Source organism: Pyrgilauda ruficollis, unplaced genomic scaffold (genome assembly GCF_017590135.1).
Source record: "Pyrgilauda ruficollis isolate IOZ18807 unplaced genomic scaffold, ASM1759013v1 scaffold15, whole genome shotgun sequence".
Lineage (NCBI taxonomy): Eukaryota > Metazoa > Chordata > Aves > Passeriformes > Passeridae > Pyrgilauda > Pyrgilauda ruficollis.
Genome location: NW_024513654.1, coordinates 13261819 through 13280370, shown reverse-complemented (window position 1 = coordinate 13280370; position 18552 = coordinate 13261819). Strand labels below are relative to the sequence as shown.

Genomic DNA, 18552 nt, shown 5'->3' with positions numbered 1-18552 from the left:
AGGCACACAGATGCACAGGTTCACCCTCTGTTTCCAGTGCCTGAGTGACCTTGGCTGGGTCCCTAGTCCCTGCTTCTCCTCCTCTCCTGCTATTGCTGCACCATTTGGGGGTCTGGCAGTGTCTTGGGAATCCTGCATCACAGCCTCTGCTCCCAGCCTGTTCTCCCAGACCTGCTCCCCATCTTCTCTTGGTGTTCCCAGCAAAACAGGTGGACCCATCTGCCCGCTCAGAAGCGGGGCAGATGGAATTGTTGCCCCAGACACTCTCCAGGAGGGAGATGTTGAGGTGTTTAGCCAGGTTGGTCCCCATGGGGCAGACATATGTCTGGGGCACAGAGGACAAATCTGAGTCATCCCCATCCTGGATGTTTTGCCAGTGCCCAGCGTCCTGCTCCTCCCCGTGTCCCCCCCTGGGAACCGAGTGCCTTTTAATATCTGTGGCCCGTTTCCTTAGCAACTGCATTAAGCAAATCGATGGAGGTGGTGTCATTGGAATGGGAGGGCATGCCTTCTTTCCCCCTCCGACCCCCCCATCCCCGCCACCCCCCACGCCTCCCTCCACTTGGCCTCTCTCCACTCTTACTCACAGGCACGGCCCTGCCCTGCCTGGGCTCTCAGCCGTGGCTCCCTGAGCCTCCTGCCACAGCCCTGCGCTGACCCCTCGCTCGCCCATGGCTGATGGCAGGTGCCCCTGAGTAGGGGGTGACAGCTGAGCCCCCACCAGGGACAAGGCCCTGGTCCCTGGGGATGCGTGGTCTGGCAGCTGAGGTGCTGGGGTGAGGGGCTCAAGGACTGTGGTAGGGAGAGGTGGGGGGTGAGGGGCCATGAGACACCCCCACCATGAACCTGGAAGGCCTTGAGATGATTGCAGTGCTGGTGGTCTTGGTCCTCTTCGTCAAGGTGCTGGAGCAATTTGGCCTCTTCGAGCCTGTGTCCTTGGAAGGTAACGGGTGTGGGTGGTGCTGTCACCTCCGGGGACATGAGGGGCAGGTGGTGGGTGTCCAGAGCTGCCCTCAAGGATGCTCCAAGGCTGCTGCATCCATGAGAGAGTCCTGGTGTCCGTTGGCTGCTTATAGGGGTGTAGGATGCAAGGAGCAGAGTATCCTGCCTGTCCCAGCGGCTAGGGATGTAGGGAGGGGACCGGGCTGGCAAGGTGTCTGCTGTATGGTGGTGACTTTGATGTGTGCTGGGATGCTGGAGCTGGGACTGTGTCTGACTATATATGTGAGCACCAGAGTGTTTTCCAGCACCTCCACAGGAGCACGGTGTTACCAGAGTCCATGGTCACCTCACCCTGCACGTGAGGGGTTGGACTCAGCACCAGTCTGCAGAGCAGCCTGGCTCAGGCAGGACGGGTGCATGCTGGGCCCCCTGCTCCTGGCTCTCTCCAGGGCTCCCTGTGGCCCCTGGGCAGGGTGGGGGACACAGAGGGAGCTGTCCAGATACGGATGGGCTGTGCGAGGTGCTGAGTGCTGTGCACGGGACACACTTGGCAGGGTCTGGATCCGTTTTGTTCATGGTGGGAGCGAGGTCGGGACTGTTTGGCTGGTTGTTTCCTGAACTCCCGGGATGATGGTTGTGTGAAGGGTTCCCCCAGCTCAGCCCTGCCCAGTCCCTGCCCGTGCCTGCACACACCTCTCTGAAGGATGCAGCAGCCTGCCTGGCCCCTGGCATTGGGGCGTGCACAGAGTGAGGAGGAGACAGACAGTTTCCCTGGTCCACTGGTGCCCTGAGATACTCTGCTGAGCTTCTCCAGCACTGGCTCCCACATGGAGTGGGTGTAGTGGTGAATGCTCACCTCCACAAGCAGTGGAGCAGGCAGCACCCCGAGGCTGCACCTACAGCTTGGCTGTGCCTGGGGATAGAGAGGGAGGGAGGGGAGAGATGGGGGGGGATCTCTCCCTCTGATCCTGTGAACCTGATCGCAGGACAGGAAAGATGGGTGGAAGTTTTCATCACTATTTAACTGCTTGCTAAGTCCCTGTGTTCCAGCAGCATCAGTCCTAGGTGGATCATACCAGGAGTGAAACTGAGGCAGGAGCTGACCTGTCAGACATCCTGCCTTGTGAGTGCCAAGGGAGGGCATGCTGACTGTGCCCAGGGTGGGTTCCCCCTCCCCAGTTCTGATGGTGATTTGGGGGTGCCTCTCTCAGACCCTGCTTTCCCCCTTCCCAGTGCTTTTGCTTCCCCGTGTAGCTGCTTGAAGCTTTGGACCAAAATCAGCTGCACTGATTGCAGCTGTTCTGCAGCTCCCAGGTGCGGTGGAAAGAATGGAGACAGAGAGCCTCCAGCACCTGCAGCAACCCTGCAGAGGGGCTCAGGACAAGGCAGGGGCCACTCCTTGCCTTGTGTGGCTGCTCTGTTTCCTGGGGCACACTCCTTGTCCATCTGCAATTGACTTTTCTCTAGCATGGGCCAGAGCAGGATGCTGGAGATGGGGTGTCCTGTGTCCAGCCTTGTCTCGGTCATTTGTCACCCCTCCAGAAGGAACAGGGGCATTCCTGTCCCACTCCACCCACATTCCCATGCTGAGAAGCTGCAGTTCCCTCTGGCTTGGCTGGAGATGCGCCCCAGCTGTGAGAGTGGGAATGGGATCCAGGTGCCCTGGATTGCCAGCAATTGCTCCCATTGCCTGAAGGTGCCCACAGGAGAGGAAAACGTGTTGCCTAAGGGGTAGAAATTGGCTGAGGTTAAGCTGAGCCCTGGGCACTGTACAAGGAGTCCTGTGTGCGAGCGGCAGTGGTTTGGGATGGAGATGAGGTGCTGTTGCATTGGTTGCTTCCCCTTTTTGACTTGAGAGGCTGCAGGTAGGATTTTGCTCTCCAGGGAAGGTCCCAGGCAGTGTCTGGGGCTGGTAAATACTGTGTCCCCTCCAGGGGTTGTTTACGAGCCATGGCTCTGTCAACAGTGACAGCCCAGAGACCGCAAAGAGCCTGAAACCAAACACTAATGGCTTGGGTCTGCTAATGGACACAGGGCTCTGCCACCTGCTCCGGAGCCATCGATGCTGCTGGCGGTGCTTCCCCTGCTCCGGCTGCTGGCCCGTGCTCTCCCTGCCCCATCCCTGCTGGTCCCCTGCCTGCAGCTGTTTCTCTGCTCAGGTTGTGCTGCGCCACCACTGTGATGGGCTGGGAATGGAGCAGCTCCAGAGGGGACCAAGCCATCCCATCTAAGTCTGGGGGAAGCGTTCAATGGGAGCATCTTGCAATGAGATCCTGGGGGAATTCCAGGCTTGCTGGCTTCCCAAATGCAGCTGGATGAGACCCCAAGGACCCCATCCTTCATTTGGAGCTAGCACTTTCCTGAAAAGGGGCTTAGACAGAAGTGCTGACTGTTTGCAACCCCTTGTCCTGTCTGCTTGGCACTGTACCCCCTGGGACCTTGCCACTGCCTTGGTGGCACAGGCACAGCCACTGTCTGGCAGCAGCAATGGAGCATCCCTGTGACTGCACTGTGCTCCAGGATCTTCAAGGTGATCAATGCTGGAACTGACGTTGTTTACCAGCTGGATAATCAATGATGGGTTGTGTCATCCCACCTCTGCCCTGTGCCATCATGGCTGTCCCCAGCCCTGAAGATCTCCTGGCAGACCCACGCAGGAGGGTCTCAGACCTCTGCTGAGATCTCGCTTTGGCCAAGCGCTCAGGATGGGGCAGGTGGAGAGAAACGCTATCAATTTTGCCTCTTGAAGTGCAGCATCAATAATTCAGCACAGAGCAATCGGTCCCGGCTGGGAGGAGGGAAAAGGCGGGAGAGCCACCCGCGTCGCCCAGCCACAGATTAATATTAAATGAAGTGGCACATTGCTGTCGGCAGGATAATTGGTGCCTGCCCAGGGCTGTTCCTGCCCTGGCTGTTCAGGGTACGTGCTGGGGGGCAGGCAGGATTGGGGGTGTCTTGGAGAGACCCCAACATAGAGTGTGCTGGCCTCTGCCTTCCCTGGGGGCTGCTGCTGCTGTAGAGCTCAGGATATGGAGAGAGAAGCAGGGCTGGGAGGGTGCCAAACCCTTCCGGAACCTGGGAAGAAACAGGAGGGAGCAGCAGCATGCCTGGGTGCCATCGGCACCCCGAGAGGTGCCAGGCAGGAGGGTGGTGGCAGTGAGCAGAATGGACCCCTCCTCATGGCTGGCTCAGGATGAGGGTCCCTCTGGAGAGGGGAGAAAACGAGCATCCCCAAGGTGCTGGCGAGAGCAAAGTCCTGTGCCAAGCCTTGATTCCTCCTGCTTTCCAGGAACCTCTTTGGCAGGAGTGCTGTGTCTTGGCTGCAGGGGGGACTGGCCCTCTGGGGTGTGGTGCTTTGGTCCCTGGGCTCAGGGTGTCATCCAGCCTGCTGGCTTTGACAGACCCCAGAGGCCAAGGTGAGCTTGCTGCAGGGTGGTAGATCTTGGAGCATCGAAGTCTAGCCTAGGATAGCTGCAGGCACTCCAGGTTGAAGTTTGGGGTTCCCTGGGCTGGGCTGCACCAGACATTCCCCCATCTGCACTGGATTTAACCCTTGCCTTTCCATGGGCTAGCAGGTTTGTCAGCTGCCTCTAGGGCTGGGCAGGGTTGGCTCTCCTAGCAGCCCTGAGCTCCCCAAGGTCCACAGTACCTGTAGTACACCCTGTGCCTCTGCTGCTGCATGGTGACATGTCCTGCTCAGCCAGACCTAATTAGCTTGTTGAATCTCTTCTCCCTCCGGCCTTGTGTTAATCACTTTTCACATTGCTTCCTCCCCAATTCCCTCTGGCCTGATTTGCTCTTACTGTTGCCAATGTGCCTGGAGAGGGGAGCAAGGAGATCTGGCTGGACATGGGAAAGGGCCCCCACTCTGTCCCAGGATGGGCTCTGAGCCAGCAGACGGAGGGGCAGGAGATCACTCGGCCACAGGGAGGTGAGAAAACCACAGGCTGGAGAAAAAGCAAGAAATGTAGAGAGCAAAGGAGCCTATTAGGACTGCCCTTCTTTACAGTGCTGCTCTCTTGGTGGAGGGTGAAACCTTCAAGTTCAGTGGGAGAGGCTGTGACTCTCTAGCGCAAGGTTGTGTTAGGCTGCAGGGTGCTGTGGGAGCTCATTGGGATGTCCTTCACCTCTTCCCTGTGAGGAGCAGGGTTAGACCGCAGGACTGGGCACAGGAGGAAATAGAGGTGCCCTGGACTGGGCTCTAGGGAGTATGGAGTTCATGGTCCCTGGAGTGCTGTTATCAGGATGTCAGATGTGCCATCCATGCTTGGCTACAGCATCCCCTCCACTCCAGGGATACAGGAGAATGTCTCATTCCCCCATGGGTGCCCGGGGCTTGTTGTACTGCTGGGACAGGAGATGGCCACATCAGAAGCAGCTGTTAGGTGAGAGATGCATGGACAGCTGAAAGCCACTTCCTAATAACCACTGCTGCCAGGCTGGAGTCTCTCCTGCTGCCCTCAAAGCCTGATGCTGGGTGGACTGTGGGGAGCACCACCCTGGCTGTCCCTGATGTGCTGCCCTCCCTCCAGGCAGCACCCTGTGGGGCACGTTTGCACCCTGTGGAGCACATTTCTCTCCAGCAGCAGGCAAGGTACCCAGGGCTGGCAGCCCCAGCTGTGGCTGTGACTGACTTGCTGGTGCAGAGATGCAGAAGAAGAGGGAGGAGATGAGGGTTGCAGAATACTGTGGAGGTGATCAGTGGACAAGCCTGAGCTCCAAGGCAGGGAGCTTGTGCTATGCAAGGTGGGGACACTGTTGGGGGGAAGGTTTGGTGGTTTGTGATGGGGCTGAGGGGATTTTCTAGGCGGAGCTGCTCCCCGGGCTGGTGACAGCAGTATCCCAGTAGCGTGTGATGAGCTCAAGGGTCCCAGCAGACTGCTCAGCTCCAGGGCCACCACGAGCTGCTGTTGGGGAGGAAGTCAGCGTGGCTGAGCCTCCTCCACCTCCATGCACCCACTGGTGCCCAGTGTGCACCCCTTTGCAGGTTCCTGTGCCAGGCTGTGTGGTGCAGGTGTGCCCAGCAGGAGAGCTGACCCCTAAGTCCCTTGGGCAGTCTCGTGGGCTCTCCTTCTCTGCAGCCTGGGTGCCCCGGGGGACCCCAGAGGGTGCCAGGGCTGGAAGAGGGAGGGCCAAGGCAGGTCTCTCCTCCCCTGCCCTCCCCTCTCCTGCGTTGCTGGGTCTGTTGCTGCCAGAGCAGCTGCCGGCTGGGGCTGTGTGTCTGGGGGATGGCGGCTGCTGAGGCGCCCTGGGACCTGCAGGGGCTGCAAACGGTGGGCATCATCCTGCTGCTCTGCTCCAGCCTCAAGATACTCCATGCTCTGGGCATCATCGACCTGACCAGGGGAGGTGGGATGGGGACGGGGATGGGGTTGCAAGGAGAAGGGGATGTGGTGGTGGAGGTGCTCCTCCTATCCCAAGGGCTGCAGGGTGCTTAGGGGGGTTTCTGAAGGGTTAGTGTGGTTTAGGGGTTTTTTGAGGGGGGGAGGGGCAGGGGGGGCATTGGAGTGTCTGGCAGCATCAGGGTATAGGGAACTGGGGAAGTGAGGGTGTCTGTGGGTGATTCAGAGTGTTAAGCTATCAGGTGGGAATATTTGTGGACATTGGAATGTGTGGTGTTTGGTGCAGGATGGTAGAAATTTAAGGTGTCTGGGAGCTTTAGGGTGGGGGATATCTGGGTCTTGAGGCACTGGGATGCAGTGGGGTGCTGGGGGATGGAGATTGTCTGGGCTATTGGAGTCTCAGGGCAATGGGATGCAGAGGGCTGGGCTTTGTCAGATGATGGGGGAAAGCACTGCAGGTAACGGGCTGAAGAGATAATTGTGAACTGGGAGAAAAGAGCCATGAATGTGGGGTGCAGCACCATGCAGGGCAGGGCTGCTACAGGAATTGGTGGCTATGGGGAAAACATGGGAAAAGAGGAGAGAGCCCCTTTGCCTTCCTGTGAGGCTGTGCCAGGACTGGGGAAGGAAGAGGGTGCTCTGGGTGTTGAGCTTCCTGGATTGGCAAGTGGGTACTGAGGATTGAAAGTCGCCAAAGGAGAGGACCCAAAATATGTCAGAGCAATGGATGCACGACATGTTGGCTGTGCCTGGTGAGGGTGGGTGTGCAGGGAGCTGATGCATTGTGCTGATGCCTTGTTTCCTTTGGCTCAATGGTGCCACAGACAGTCGCAGCTCAGACAAGGGCTGCCAATAGACTTTGCTTGAATGTGTTTTGGGGTTGGTTTGCTTCCATCCCCTCTGCCTCCTTGCTGGCACTGGGGATGCTGTGAAATGAAGGGACTGCAGATCACATCCCCTTGGGTAGCCAGATTTTGGAATGGGAGGCATGTGGCCAGGAGCGATCAGAGGAGCAACTAGTAGTAGAGCAGAGGGAGGGGAGAAGAGGAAGGTGCTGTGCCCAGGAGGTGCTTTCAACCTCCTTTTGATGGAGGATGTCCCTGAGCTGGCTGGGGTGTGGCTGAAGCACATCCACTTTTTGTCCCTGTGCCCCACTGTGGAGGGTATGGATGGCATCTGGGTAATGGATATGCAGAGCCCTAGCTCTCTTGTGGGCTGCTGGTGCTCTGCTCCCCTCCTGAGATGTGCTTGCAGCCAAGAGGAGCTGCTGCTCTGCTGGGGCATTTTTTTGGGTAGCTCCTCTGGCACCTTGGATGTGCTGGTTCCTGCTGCCAGAGGAGGTGCTGAGGGGGGCAGGATGTGTCCCTGTGTGTGGGTTTTCAGCAGGGTGATGCATATGGTTGTCCCAGTCCTGCAGCTTTGTCTGCTCCATTTGGGGAGCTCCTGAGCTCCACTGTCTCTTGGGATGTGTATCTTATCCCATTCAATGCTCACAACATTTTGTACATGGTGTGGTCTGAAGAAATTATTATTCTGCAATATCTCCTTTGGGCGCAGTCAGGCTCTCTGGGAGCACTGTCACAGGCTGGGGGTGGGAATGGGGACAGCAGTGCTGTGAGTCCCACTTGACTCTGTGGCCCGTTCTGGCCCATGGCCAGTACCCCACTGGGGACTGCTCAGCACAAGGGTTGTGCAGCTGTTTTTCCCTCTAGCACCAGGGAATATCCTGGTCCCGAGCCTGTCCCACAAACTGCAGCTTGCTTGGCAGCTTTGCTTCTCCCAGCTCTGTCCCACCCCCAGGACAGGGACTCTTTGGCCCTGGGAGATGCCAGCTGTGATATCATTCCTCTGATGGATGACTGTCTGGCACCTTTGCTCCGCTTGGCTCTGCATTGCTGACTGATGAGGGTCATTTGCAGAGCTGCTGTTGGTGGGACACATCCTGACCTCCCCAGGGCGGCTGAGGAGACTCACTCTTCCTACTGCTGAGTGTCATTGCAGACCCCAGAGAGCTGTGGTTGATGGCACTGCCTGAGCCTGGGCGCTTCCCTGAGTGGCTGAGCCCTGCACAGGGATGATTGTCAGCCACAGGTTTTAGGGGTAGCTGGGTTCAGATCAGCCTTGGCATACCAGCTCCTCCTGACTTGCCAGCTGACCCAGTGTTGCCCCATGGGGCCAAACAGGGGCTGTGATGCTGCATTACTGGTGGGCTGCTGGTGCTCTGCTCCCCTCCTGAGATGTGCTGTGTCCTGGAGCTGGGGACACCGGGGAGGTCTTGTTGTGGGATGCACATTTTCCACCCATCATGATCATGCATTTATTGACAGGTTACTGAGGGTGATGGGGGAGTTTTGGCACTGCCTGTTGGTTTGTTATTGAGGGTGTATTCTAGCAGGAGGACACCATGGAAGGGGTGGGTTGATCTCCCCATCCAGCTGTCACTGGAAGGGCACTGGTGGCTGTGGCTCTGTGGGAGGACAGGGACATTGTTATGCACCTGACTGACTCTGTCTCCTGCTTTTCCTCTGGAGAGACCATGGAGCAGCCCAGCTTGGGTCCTGCGTGGGAAGGGGGTGTCAGCCCAGCAGCAGGTAACCTTCAGTATGGTGGCATTGGCTGGATCCAGCCTCCAAGGGACACATCAGCTGCTGATGTGCTGGCTCGATACAAAGTGGTCTGTGGCCATCCTGATGGCAATCATTGCTGGGGGCAAGGAACTACTCACTGTAGGTCCCTTTGGAGCCAGCCTTCGGGACTCATTTCAACTGTGTGTAGAGGTGGAGATGGGAAATCCCTTCCCCTTCTGGTGCTACTCAAGGATGGAGTCTCAGTTTGTGTGTTTTGAAGTCACCGAGCTGCAGAGCGATGCACGGGAAGCGACAAGCCACTTAACCCGGCAGGCCTCCGCGGCAGATAAAGCACTGCCAGCCCTTTCTGCTCTGCGCCGCCGCTGGATGGCCCTTGCAGGAGGGTGGAGAGCAGAGCGGCATCTGGGAAAGGAGCTGCCGCTGGCAGGGACAGGGCTTCGTGCTGCAATGTCCCTTGTGTCCAGAGTGGCAGCAAAAGGCTGGGTTCTGCTCCTCATCTTTGGGCAGAGCTGTTTCCCAGCAAGGAGGAGCTCCCAGACTTGCTTGTGGTTTGGATGCTGGGGACAGAAAGAGGGTAGCGTGTCCTACTCAGGAGAGCCCTTGTGTTCACTAAAGCCAGGACAGCAAAATCCCAGTCCTGGTCACCCCTCTCCTGTTGTTAAGCTGCATGTGCTGAATGTGCTCTCCCACCTTGCACTGGGGACCCTGGAATCGGGCCCCCTTTGGTTTCCTCCTTGAGAAAACGCCCATGTTCTTTATTTTTTTCTTTTTCCTTCTTTATAACAAACTAAAGTGTAACTTGCACCCGACCTGACCTACTGCACGTGCCTATACCTGCTGCCCCTGTGAGTCCAACCACAGTTTACTCTCTGTTGCATCTCTCTCGCTGTGTGGTTTCCCTCCTGCCCTGCTCCCTCCTAGGTGCATCACCCTGGCATTGGGTGTTGCTCTGCCCACCCTGTCCCTTCTCTCTCAGCAAAGGGGGTACTTCTGCCTGTCAGGTCCATTCCCACAGCTCAGCTCTGCTGGAGGGACCTGGCTCCAGAGCATCCTTGGAAGGCTGAAAGGTGCAATTTCCCTTTCCCTCTGCAAATTAAGGCCCTGGAAGGGTAGCTGGGACAAAATCATGGTTTATGTACAACTGATGCCCACTTCTAGGAAAGAAAAGTCCTCTTTCCTCACCTGCCTGCAAACCCTGCAGCAGACAGAAGCCAGGTTGTGCTGTTCTGCCAGTGCCAAGATCCTGGTCCTCACTCTTGCTCCTGTCACCCCCGATAAATGCCAGGGGATGTGTTTGTTCATCCCTATAGGTTTGCATCTCATTGTCACCCTGCTGGGGATGCCACATTCCTGGGGAGAATTTGCCCTCTTTGAGTGGCTTTTTGTGATGTCCTGCTGGATCCATGACCTCCTGGAGCTATTCTCCATCCCCTAGAATGATGGAGCTGCCTTGGTGTGAGCTCAGAGGGTGCCAGGTCCTGCACTGTGAGCACATCCTGTGAGGGGCCAACCAGCCTAGAAGTGGCTGCTGGATGCAAACCCATGTCTCTGTCTTGGAGCTGGGTACCATGCAACACCATTTTCCTGGCATCTTGCACTCAGCTTAGCCCCAAAAGGCTGAGAAAGGGCTTCTCTGGCAGCTATTTGCTAGACCCCTAGAGAAACAACCCCAAAACCAGGTCTCAGGATGCACAGGCATTATGACCTGCTGCTTGCAGATGTACAGGATGCTTGAAGCAAACACAGTGACAAACAAACCAGAACCCCAAAGGGACTTTGCACCTTTTGTCCCATTTGTCCCCATGCTGGTGTCTGCCTCCCCTCGGAGGCTGGAGCCCAGCATGGCCTTCATCCCCTCCTCTCCTCCTCCTTTCCCCACCTGCAGTGTTAGTCCTGCGCTGAGTTTGCTGGCTTGAGGCACTGTGGGAAGGGAGGGAGGGGGTCTGCAGCCATGGGGCAACACCAGCTGGGAGAGATGGGGCTGAGTGAAACCACTGGGGTCCAAATGGGGGAACAGAGGGTGGCAGTGGGGTCAGTACAGTGAGGGGACCTACTATTAATGCAGGGTGACTTGGATGCAGTGGCCATGGGCCAGGCTGGTGTGGGGAGTCCCTCACCCAGCCCTGTAGCCTGGCCAAGGCAAAGCCCCATTCCCCTTCTGGCTGTCTCAAAGCAGGTCCCTGGTCTCGGGTCCCAGTGTTGCACTGGGGTGGGGGTGCATGCTGCAGTCTGGGCTGCATGGGGGGTCCGGTGCATGCTTTGCCTTCAGCCCTTGGGTGCCAGCAGGATCAAACCCAGCCAGAGCTTAGGGAGGATGCAATGCCCTGGCTCCACCACAGGCTATTTCTTCGGCTTGATTCTACCTTGCCTCCTTACAGAGTCCCTTGAGAGGGTCCCCAGGGAACAGGCAATTGTCCTCAAGGCTAAAGGACAGAGTCTGGCTCTGATGTTTCCTGACTCTCTGGGCTCCTGGGAGTCTCCAGTGCACCCTGGTATGATGGGGGTGTAAAGAGACGCTGGGTGTGGGTAGCATAGCAGGGTTGTCCTCATCCTTCCCAAGGATGGATACTCCACTGCTGGGTTTGTCCTGGGATTGAGCAGGAAGGTCGACCAGAGCCTGGGCTGGGTTTTGCCTTCCTGCTCCTCCAGCCTCACGCTGCATGTGCTGCCTCTGCTCAGATCACCCCGCGCCGGGTGCCCAACCCTGCTGCCCGTCGGGACCGGGGGCTGATGCTGTGTTAATTCTTCTGCTTGGTGACTCCTTCTTTCTTCCAGGCAACCCGCCAGTCCAAACTAAAAAAGCGCTGAAGCAGCGATTCCTCAAACTGCTGCCCTGCTGCCGGCCCAAATCCATCCCCTCGCTCAGTGAAAGCAAGTGCTTCTTCTTGCCTTTGTGTGTGTTTGTCCCGGCGGTGCTGCTGCCTGCTCTCCGCCCTGGCCCTGCCTGCGGGAAGGGGACGCCTCCACCTCTCCCCTGCCCTGGCTGTCAGGATCAGCCCTGCCCTGGAGGGGTCCGATCCCATGGGCTCTGCACCCACCTCTGTCGTTACCTGCTCACAGGCTGGTTTTCTCCCTCTTCATCTCCCTGGAGCAGCTCCCATGGGATGCACAGCGGCAAGGACCGCTTGGGAGCTGGCTCAGGCAGCAGGGCCCTCCTGGCACTGGTCTAAGGGGTGGGGAGTTGTTTCTCTAAGCTGAAGGTCGGTTTGGAGGTGGAGGTGTGATAGGGTGACGAGAGAGGCTGAGCAGGGAGTGAGTGTGGAGTCCCTTAACCCCCTGTACTGGGTGTGCTTGGTTCCTTGGTGAGTCCAAGCCCCCGGTCAGAATCTCTCCCAGCTCCACGGTGCAAGCCAATCCCCCCTGGGAACAGGTGAGTATGAGGGGCAGGGTCTGAGCCGTCCCACGAAGAGGGAGTACCTGCTGTGTGCCCCTCTTGGCTGAGTGGGGTCTAGGGTGCTGGTGCTGCAGGCAGGGGTTGTGCAGCTTGGCAGGTGGTGGAGAGAAGCCGTCAAGGAAGGTGGGAGCACAGTGGGTAGAAAAGAATCTGGAAAGGCTGGGAGGGGGGTGGTATTTGGGGCTGGGGGTTCTGAGAGGCAACTCTCCTACTGGATGTGAGCCCTGGTGCTGCAGGACATCACGGGTCTGAACTCCACAGGGCAGATGCCTGTGCTGGTGGGAGGAGAAGGGCAGGCATGGAGGGTTTCAGCACTGGGGGGTTTTCACACTTCTTTTGTGCCCAGCCTGGGCTGTACTGGAGGGGGGTTGTTGCCCAGTGTCAGTCTCTGGTCTGTAGCCAGGGTGTCTATGAGTGTCCTCTTCTGGCATAGACCCAGCTCTGGCTGAGCAGAGCACCCCAAAAATGTGCCAACCTGGGCAGGTGTGAGAGGATATAGTGTGCTGTGCAAGGTGCCTCTCTGCCCCCTGGCATGACAAGATAGGGCAGGACAGTGCTGGCCTCAGCCACCCTCTCTTCCCCTGGGTTCCTTGCAGACAGTGTTGAGGATGAGTTTGAGCTCTCCACCGTCTGCCACCGCCCCGAGGGGCTGGAGCAGCTCCAGGAGCAGACCAAGTTCACCCGCAAAGAGCTGCAGGTCCTGTACCGAGGCTTCAAGAATGTGAGTACTCCTTGACCAGCTTTGATAGCCCCCACCTCTGCTGCCATGTCTGCCTCGGGGTACTGCTTTGTTTGTGAAAGTTTTTGGGGTTGAAGTTTATATAAGGCTACAGCCTGATCTTACCTCCAGGGAGCTCAGGGGGAAGACCTGATCCTGTGCTCTGTTTCCTTGGGTGCAGAGAGCCCCCTTCTTGGGTGCCTGGGATTCAGAGCCCCTCCAGTGAGGGGTGCAGCCCAAAAAGTCAGAGAGATGCTCTAAGCAGCTTTTCTAGCCACCCCACCAGCTGCACAGGGCTGGAAGGCAAGGCAAGGCAGCCACAGGTTTTTAGGGGGTGCTCAGCCCTTTCTGCAACGTGGAAGTGACACTGTGACCTTACCCTGGCAGGAGTGCCCAAGTGGCATTGTCAATGAAGAAAACTTCAAGCAGATCTATTCACAGTTCTTCCCTCAAGGAGGTGAGTGCCCATCCCCGTCCTTGTCCCCATATACATGGGTGCCTTTGCAGGGCAGAGGGTCACACAGCACCCCTCATGCTGTCTGCCTCCCTGCAGACTCCAGCACCTATGCCACCTTCCTCTTCAATGCCTTCGACACTGACCACGATGGCTCCGTCAGCTTTGAGGTGAGCTGTGGCCAAGGAGGGGGTGATGGGGTGCAGTGGGGCAAGGAGAGCACAGCCCTCCAGGGACCATGGACTGGGACCAGCAGTGTTGTTGTTGCAGATGGATGAAGAGTTGGCAGGCCTAGTGGAGTTTATTAAATTCCCAGAGGCAACAGAAAACTAATGAAAAGCAAAAAAAAGGGGCTTTCTGTATCTTCTGGGTAGGGATGTGTAGGGACCCAGACTGGCAGACACAGCCATGGCTGAGTCTTGTTCAGGCTTTGGCTGAACACATTGTCCTCTTGGCTGCTGTGACTCAAGGAAGTAGTGTGGGAAATGTACAGAGTTAAACAATTTTTTCTCCCCTAACTCTTTTTGATACCCAACATTTCGCCTTGTCAGCCCAGCCGCAGAGCATATCAGCTTTGGGGCTGAGTTCCTCTCTGCAGGAGAATCAAGCAGGGCTGTACCCTGTGTCTCTGAGGCCTTTTGTGGCTGTAACTCCTGTCTGCCTGCCTTGTCCGTCCTTGCAGGACTTTGTGTCTGGGCTGTCCACCATCCTGCGGGGCACCATTGATGATCGCCTGAACTGGGCCTTCAACCTCTATGACCTGAACAAAGATGGCTGCATCACCAAAGAGGTGGGATGGGGGATCCAGACTGGTCCCTGGGGCTAGTGCAAATCTGCACCTGACAGGGACAAGGGCAGAACTCGACTGAGCTCTGGAGGAGAGCCTAGGGGATCAATATTTAACTGAGCTCAGCTTTGCAAATGTCCCTCCTGGCCCCCTGGCACTGGTGTGACTCTGGGATGGAGGGTGGATGAGTGGTGTGCAGCTTTGGGGCTCCATCACACATGCACGTGCACACATGGCCCCACACTGTACACAGAGCCAGAAACACATTTGAGCACCCCACAGGTCCTTCAGGAGCATCAAGAAAAAAGTGTGGGCTGGGGACCAGGCGGAAGCAGAGCCCCGTGTTGACAATGCAACCCTGCTCCCCTTTCCATCAGGAAATGCTGGACATCATGAAGTCCATCTACGACATGATGGGCAAATACACCTACCCAGCCATGCGGGAGGAAGCACCCCGGGAGCATGTGGAGAACTTCTTCCAGGTGAGCTGAGTACATCCTCAGGAAGCATGAGCACATGGGGAAGCAGAGCTCCAGCACAGAGCTGCAGTGGGTACAGTAGAAAACACCCCACCCTGGGGATGAAGCAGGGCTGTGCTGGTTCTGTTGGTGCTTGGGCATGCCTGGGGCCAGAGGTGCATTGTGTCCAGCCCCTGTGGGACTTAGGAAGGGGGTACCAGGTTCTCCCTAGGGCTGGGGCTGTCCCTGCTATGCTCCCTGTGCTGTGCTTGTCTGCAGAAAATGGACCGGAATAAGGATGGCGTGGTGACAATCGAGGAGTTCCTGGAGTCCTGCCAGAAGGTAAAGTCACCAGCAACTCTTCTCTGAGCTAGGTCACCACCCTCTTCCTTGGGGACCTTTGTCCCTCTTGCTTCCTTCCTGTAGAGAGGGAGTGAAGCCAGGGCTCCCAGGAACAAGGCTGGAGCTCTGCTTTGGGAACTGTACCCATGCCAGCATCCTTGTACAGATGAGGAGAGCCATGGATCCCAGTAGGGCTTGGAAACTGCCTGTAATCCCTGGGGCTCTTGTCCCATGTGCCAGAGTTGACATGAGGGTAAAGCCAGGTTTGGGGGAGCTGCCCAGATTGCTGTTCTGTGCCCAACTTGCCTGCTTCCCACCTGCTCCTGACAGGATGAGAACATCATGCGATCCATGCAGCTCTTCGACAGCGTGATTTAGCTCCCAGACCTGCCTCCAGATGAGCTCTCCTGACACTGGGCCCAGAACCTTCTCTCTCTTGACTTTTCCTTTGAGACTCCCCTCCTCCGGCTGCACAGACACCTACATGGAAAGGGGCCTTCCTTCCCTGAGATGCAGCTGGAGCCGAGATCTTCCCTTTCCCCTGGCCCAGCTCTGCTTTCCTTGGGGAATGCCAAGCAGGTGCTCCCAGATGTTGGAGCATGGGCATGGCTGGCACAGGATGAGAATTTCACCTGGATGGACCTCCCTGCACCCAGTCCCGGTGGAAAAGACACATCCTTGGGCTGCAGTAGAGGTTTCCCCATGCACACACCTTGTGCAGCCACAGCTCACTTACCCTGATCCTCCCCAGCCCCAGGAGCCCCCAGTCCCAGCTCCAGCCCAAATCCTCCAGCAACACTGTCTAGAAACCAATAAAGTCTTGCAATGGGCACAGCCAGTGCCTTGGCTTCCTCCCCTGCCCTGGCTGTGCCCTGCTGTGGGAAGATGTCCGGTGTGTCCACTGTGAGCCACTGGCCACCCTCCCTGTCCTGGGCCAGTGGTGGGCAGAGGGGCTATGCCTGGAGAAGGCAGCCACATAAGCCCTGGGGGTTCATTGCTGCATGAGCTATGGGGAGCATCCCCTGATCCCAGGGATCCTGGTTAGACCTACGAGGCTCTTCTTGACAGGGGCGGAGGGGAGGCTAAAGGGACTCCGAGGTGACTTGTGGCACTTGTCCCCCAGGATGGATGATGAAGGGCTGAGAGAGCTGCAACTTTAGCCCCTGTCCCTTAGGTTTGGGGTGCTGGCACAGGGGGACCCCAGAGATCCACTCTGAGGCTCCAGTGGAGAGACACCCTTTCCACCCTTCCCGAGGATGTGACAACCAGGGTATACGTGGAAGAGGGAGATGGGCTGCTCTCCGGTGGCCATTCTGGTCCCATAGGGCTCAGAGCCGTGCTTCTGGCGTCATTTGCTGCTGACTTTGCCCTGCTCCTGTGCCCTGACCCATCCCAGCCCACCTGCTGTCCCTGGGGCTAGGGGAATGAGCAATGGGGCAGAGAAGTGTCCCCACAGGATAGCCCTGTGCTGGTGACATGGCTGAGCTGGCAGCTCCTGGAGGAGAAAGTCTAAGCTTTGGTTAGACAGGAGACACTGCCACGCTGCTGGCAGGCCAGAGGGTCACCTTGGGGCAGGGGACTCTTCTCCTTTTTCCAGCATGGCCATGTGAGAGCCTGCTTGGGGACCTTGGGGATGGGGACCCTCGGTGTTTTTGTCACCACCAGCTCCTTGGAGATGGGTGTGTGCAGACAAGCCTGTCCTGCCCACTTACCACTCCAAGTCATAGCTGGGAGAGTGATGACAATGGGCTAGTGATCCCATGCTAACTCCAGAAGCCCCTCACAGGCAGTGGGAATGTACCCAGCCCTGGCAGCCCCGACTGTGGCTCCACTCTCTGTATCCTTGGCCAGGGGTGGTTTGGGCTGGCCTGAGCTGCAATGTCTGGGATCAGCACCCATGCTGGGCCAGACCCAGGCTGAGACCCTGGGGCTGGAGACATTAGAATTTAACCCCTGGGGCTCTGAGCCAAAGCTGTGGGGCTGCTTCCCAGGGGCACCATCCTTGTCCCAGCCCTTGCAGATATCACATATTTTTAGGCTCATTTGACACATTTATCTCGCAGACATGATGTGTTTTTTAGGTTCATTCAACACACTGTTCATCTCATAGACCTGTTCCCAGGTTTGGTGTGGGGCTGATCTCCCACTTGCATTTTCCTAAGGGTGGGAGGGCCTTACCCCTCCATCTCTTGGCCCTTTTCTCCCTCCTCCCAGCTCTCTGGGGTACCCATTGTTTGCTGCCATGTGGAGCACCTGCCGCCTCCCCCCTCACGCTGTAGGTCGCATGGTGTGACCCCCTGCCCTGGGGCATGGTGACCCACAACCCGCTTGGCATCTCCAGTCTGTATATTTTGTATTATAACAATTATATGAGTTAAAAAAAAAAACAAAACAAAAAACCAACAAAAAACCAATAAAATCTAACCACAATCGCTATGCACACTACTGTTCTGTCTTTGCATCTGTCAGCTGCCTGGGATGGGAGGGCAGGAAAAACGAGGGGTCTCTGCAGAGGCTTGGTATCTTATTGGGGTGCTATGGTTGCAGGGTGCCCTGCATGGGTGCTCTGGGAGGTTGCATGGGGGACAGGGTGCACACTGAGCTTTGTCATGCTGTTGGGGGTCCTGTAAATACAGATTTTCTCCTGCTAAGAGGCTGGAGGTGTTGAGGTTGAAAAGCTTTTACATCAAGTGTGTCACATTTCAGGAGTCAGGCTGCCAGGTGTGTTTTCAGCTTGCCACAGATGCTGCTGGGTGAACCCAAGCTTGGGACCAGGTGACCCTTGTTAGGATGTGGCATTTAAGGCTGAGCTAACAGGAACATAGTCGCCTGCCACCTTGAGGAGGACTGGGAAGGGGTTTTTCTTATGGCAATTACTGGTTGTTGTAAAAGTCCTGCATTGAAAACTGGGAAGAATTAAGTAAACAGTCATGTAAGTAAGAAAGTAGCAGAACAAGAGAGCAATGGACCTGATGTGGGACAGCAGAATGGTCCAGCATTCTACAGACTGTGGTCCAGGAACTGAAAGCTCAATGCAAAGAGCTGCCTGGAGACCAAACAGAGCCTTAAAAGGATGGGCTCTGGCTGTGAGGGGGATTACCATTGTGGGACTGGGTAAGCAGCAAGTCTGAGCTTTCCAAAGCCTCTGACTCTCCAGGGACCTTTTTGGGCTGCTGGCCATCACCCAGGGCTGTGTATGGCAGTATGAATGGGCCTGAGCACGTTTTCCCCTCTAACCCACTTTCCCCGGTATATCCTATCCCCTGAGCTCTGTTTGGCTGGTTGCTATTTCAGGCAATGACATCCAAGGGCTTGATGTGCCCTCTTGTGGCACAGGGATGCTGTGAGCCACTGATGGGATCCCTTGTCCCCAGGGGGAAGGGCAGGAAGGAGGCTGAGGTGATAACGGGAAAAACAGCACTGTGGGGCTCAGCCTTGGAATGGTGCCGTAGCCTTTCCACACCAAATGGGAAAAGATTTGTGCAGGGAGTGTAGCTTTTGGAGTGGGGGGTGGGAAAGCATCACTG

The 18552-nt window shown here is 57.1% G+C and overlaps 1 protein-coding gene across 6 annotated transcripts in view; it reads left to right on the top strand.

Moving 5' to 3' along the window:
- KCNIP2 (potassium voltage-gated channel interacting protein 2) overlaps positions 1-17460 on the top strand; it is a 43900-nt gene extending 26440 nt beyond the window's left edge. For 2 of the 6 annotated variants that reach the window (XM_041461486.1, XM_041461484.1), the window contains exons 2-9: positions 11648-11743; positions 12863-12987; positions 13372-13441; positions 13538-13608; positions 14121-14228; positions 14603-14707; positions 14963-15025; positions 15356-17460. In XM_041461486.1, the coding sequence (XP_041317420.1) occupies positions 11648-11743; positions 12863-12987; positions 13372-13441; positions 13538-13608; positions 14121-14228; positions 14603-14707; positions 14963-15025; positions 15356-15403 (686 nt within the window). In that variant the 3' untranslated portion in view covers positions 15404-17460. Of the gene's footprint in view, positions 1-11647; positions 11744-12862; positions 12988-13371; positions 13609-14120; positions 14229-14602; positions 14708-14962; positions 15026-15355 lie in introns of all 6 variants that reach the window. The other 4 variants (XM_041461482.1, XM_041461480.1, XM_041461485.1 and 1 more) reach the window with 2 other exon arrangements.
- Positions 17461-18552: the final 1092 nt, after the last annotated feature.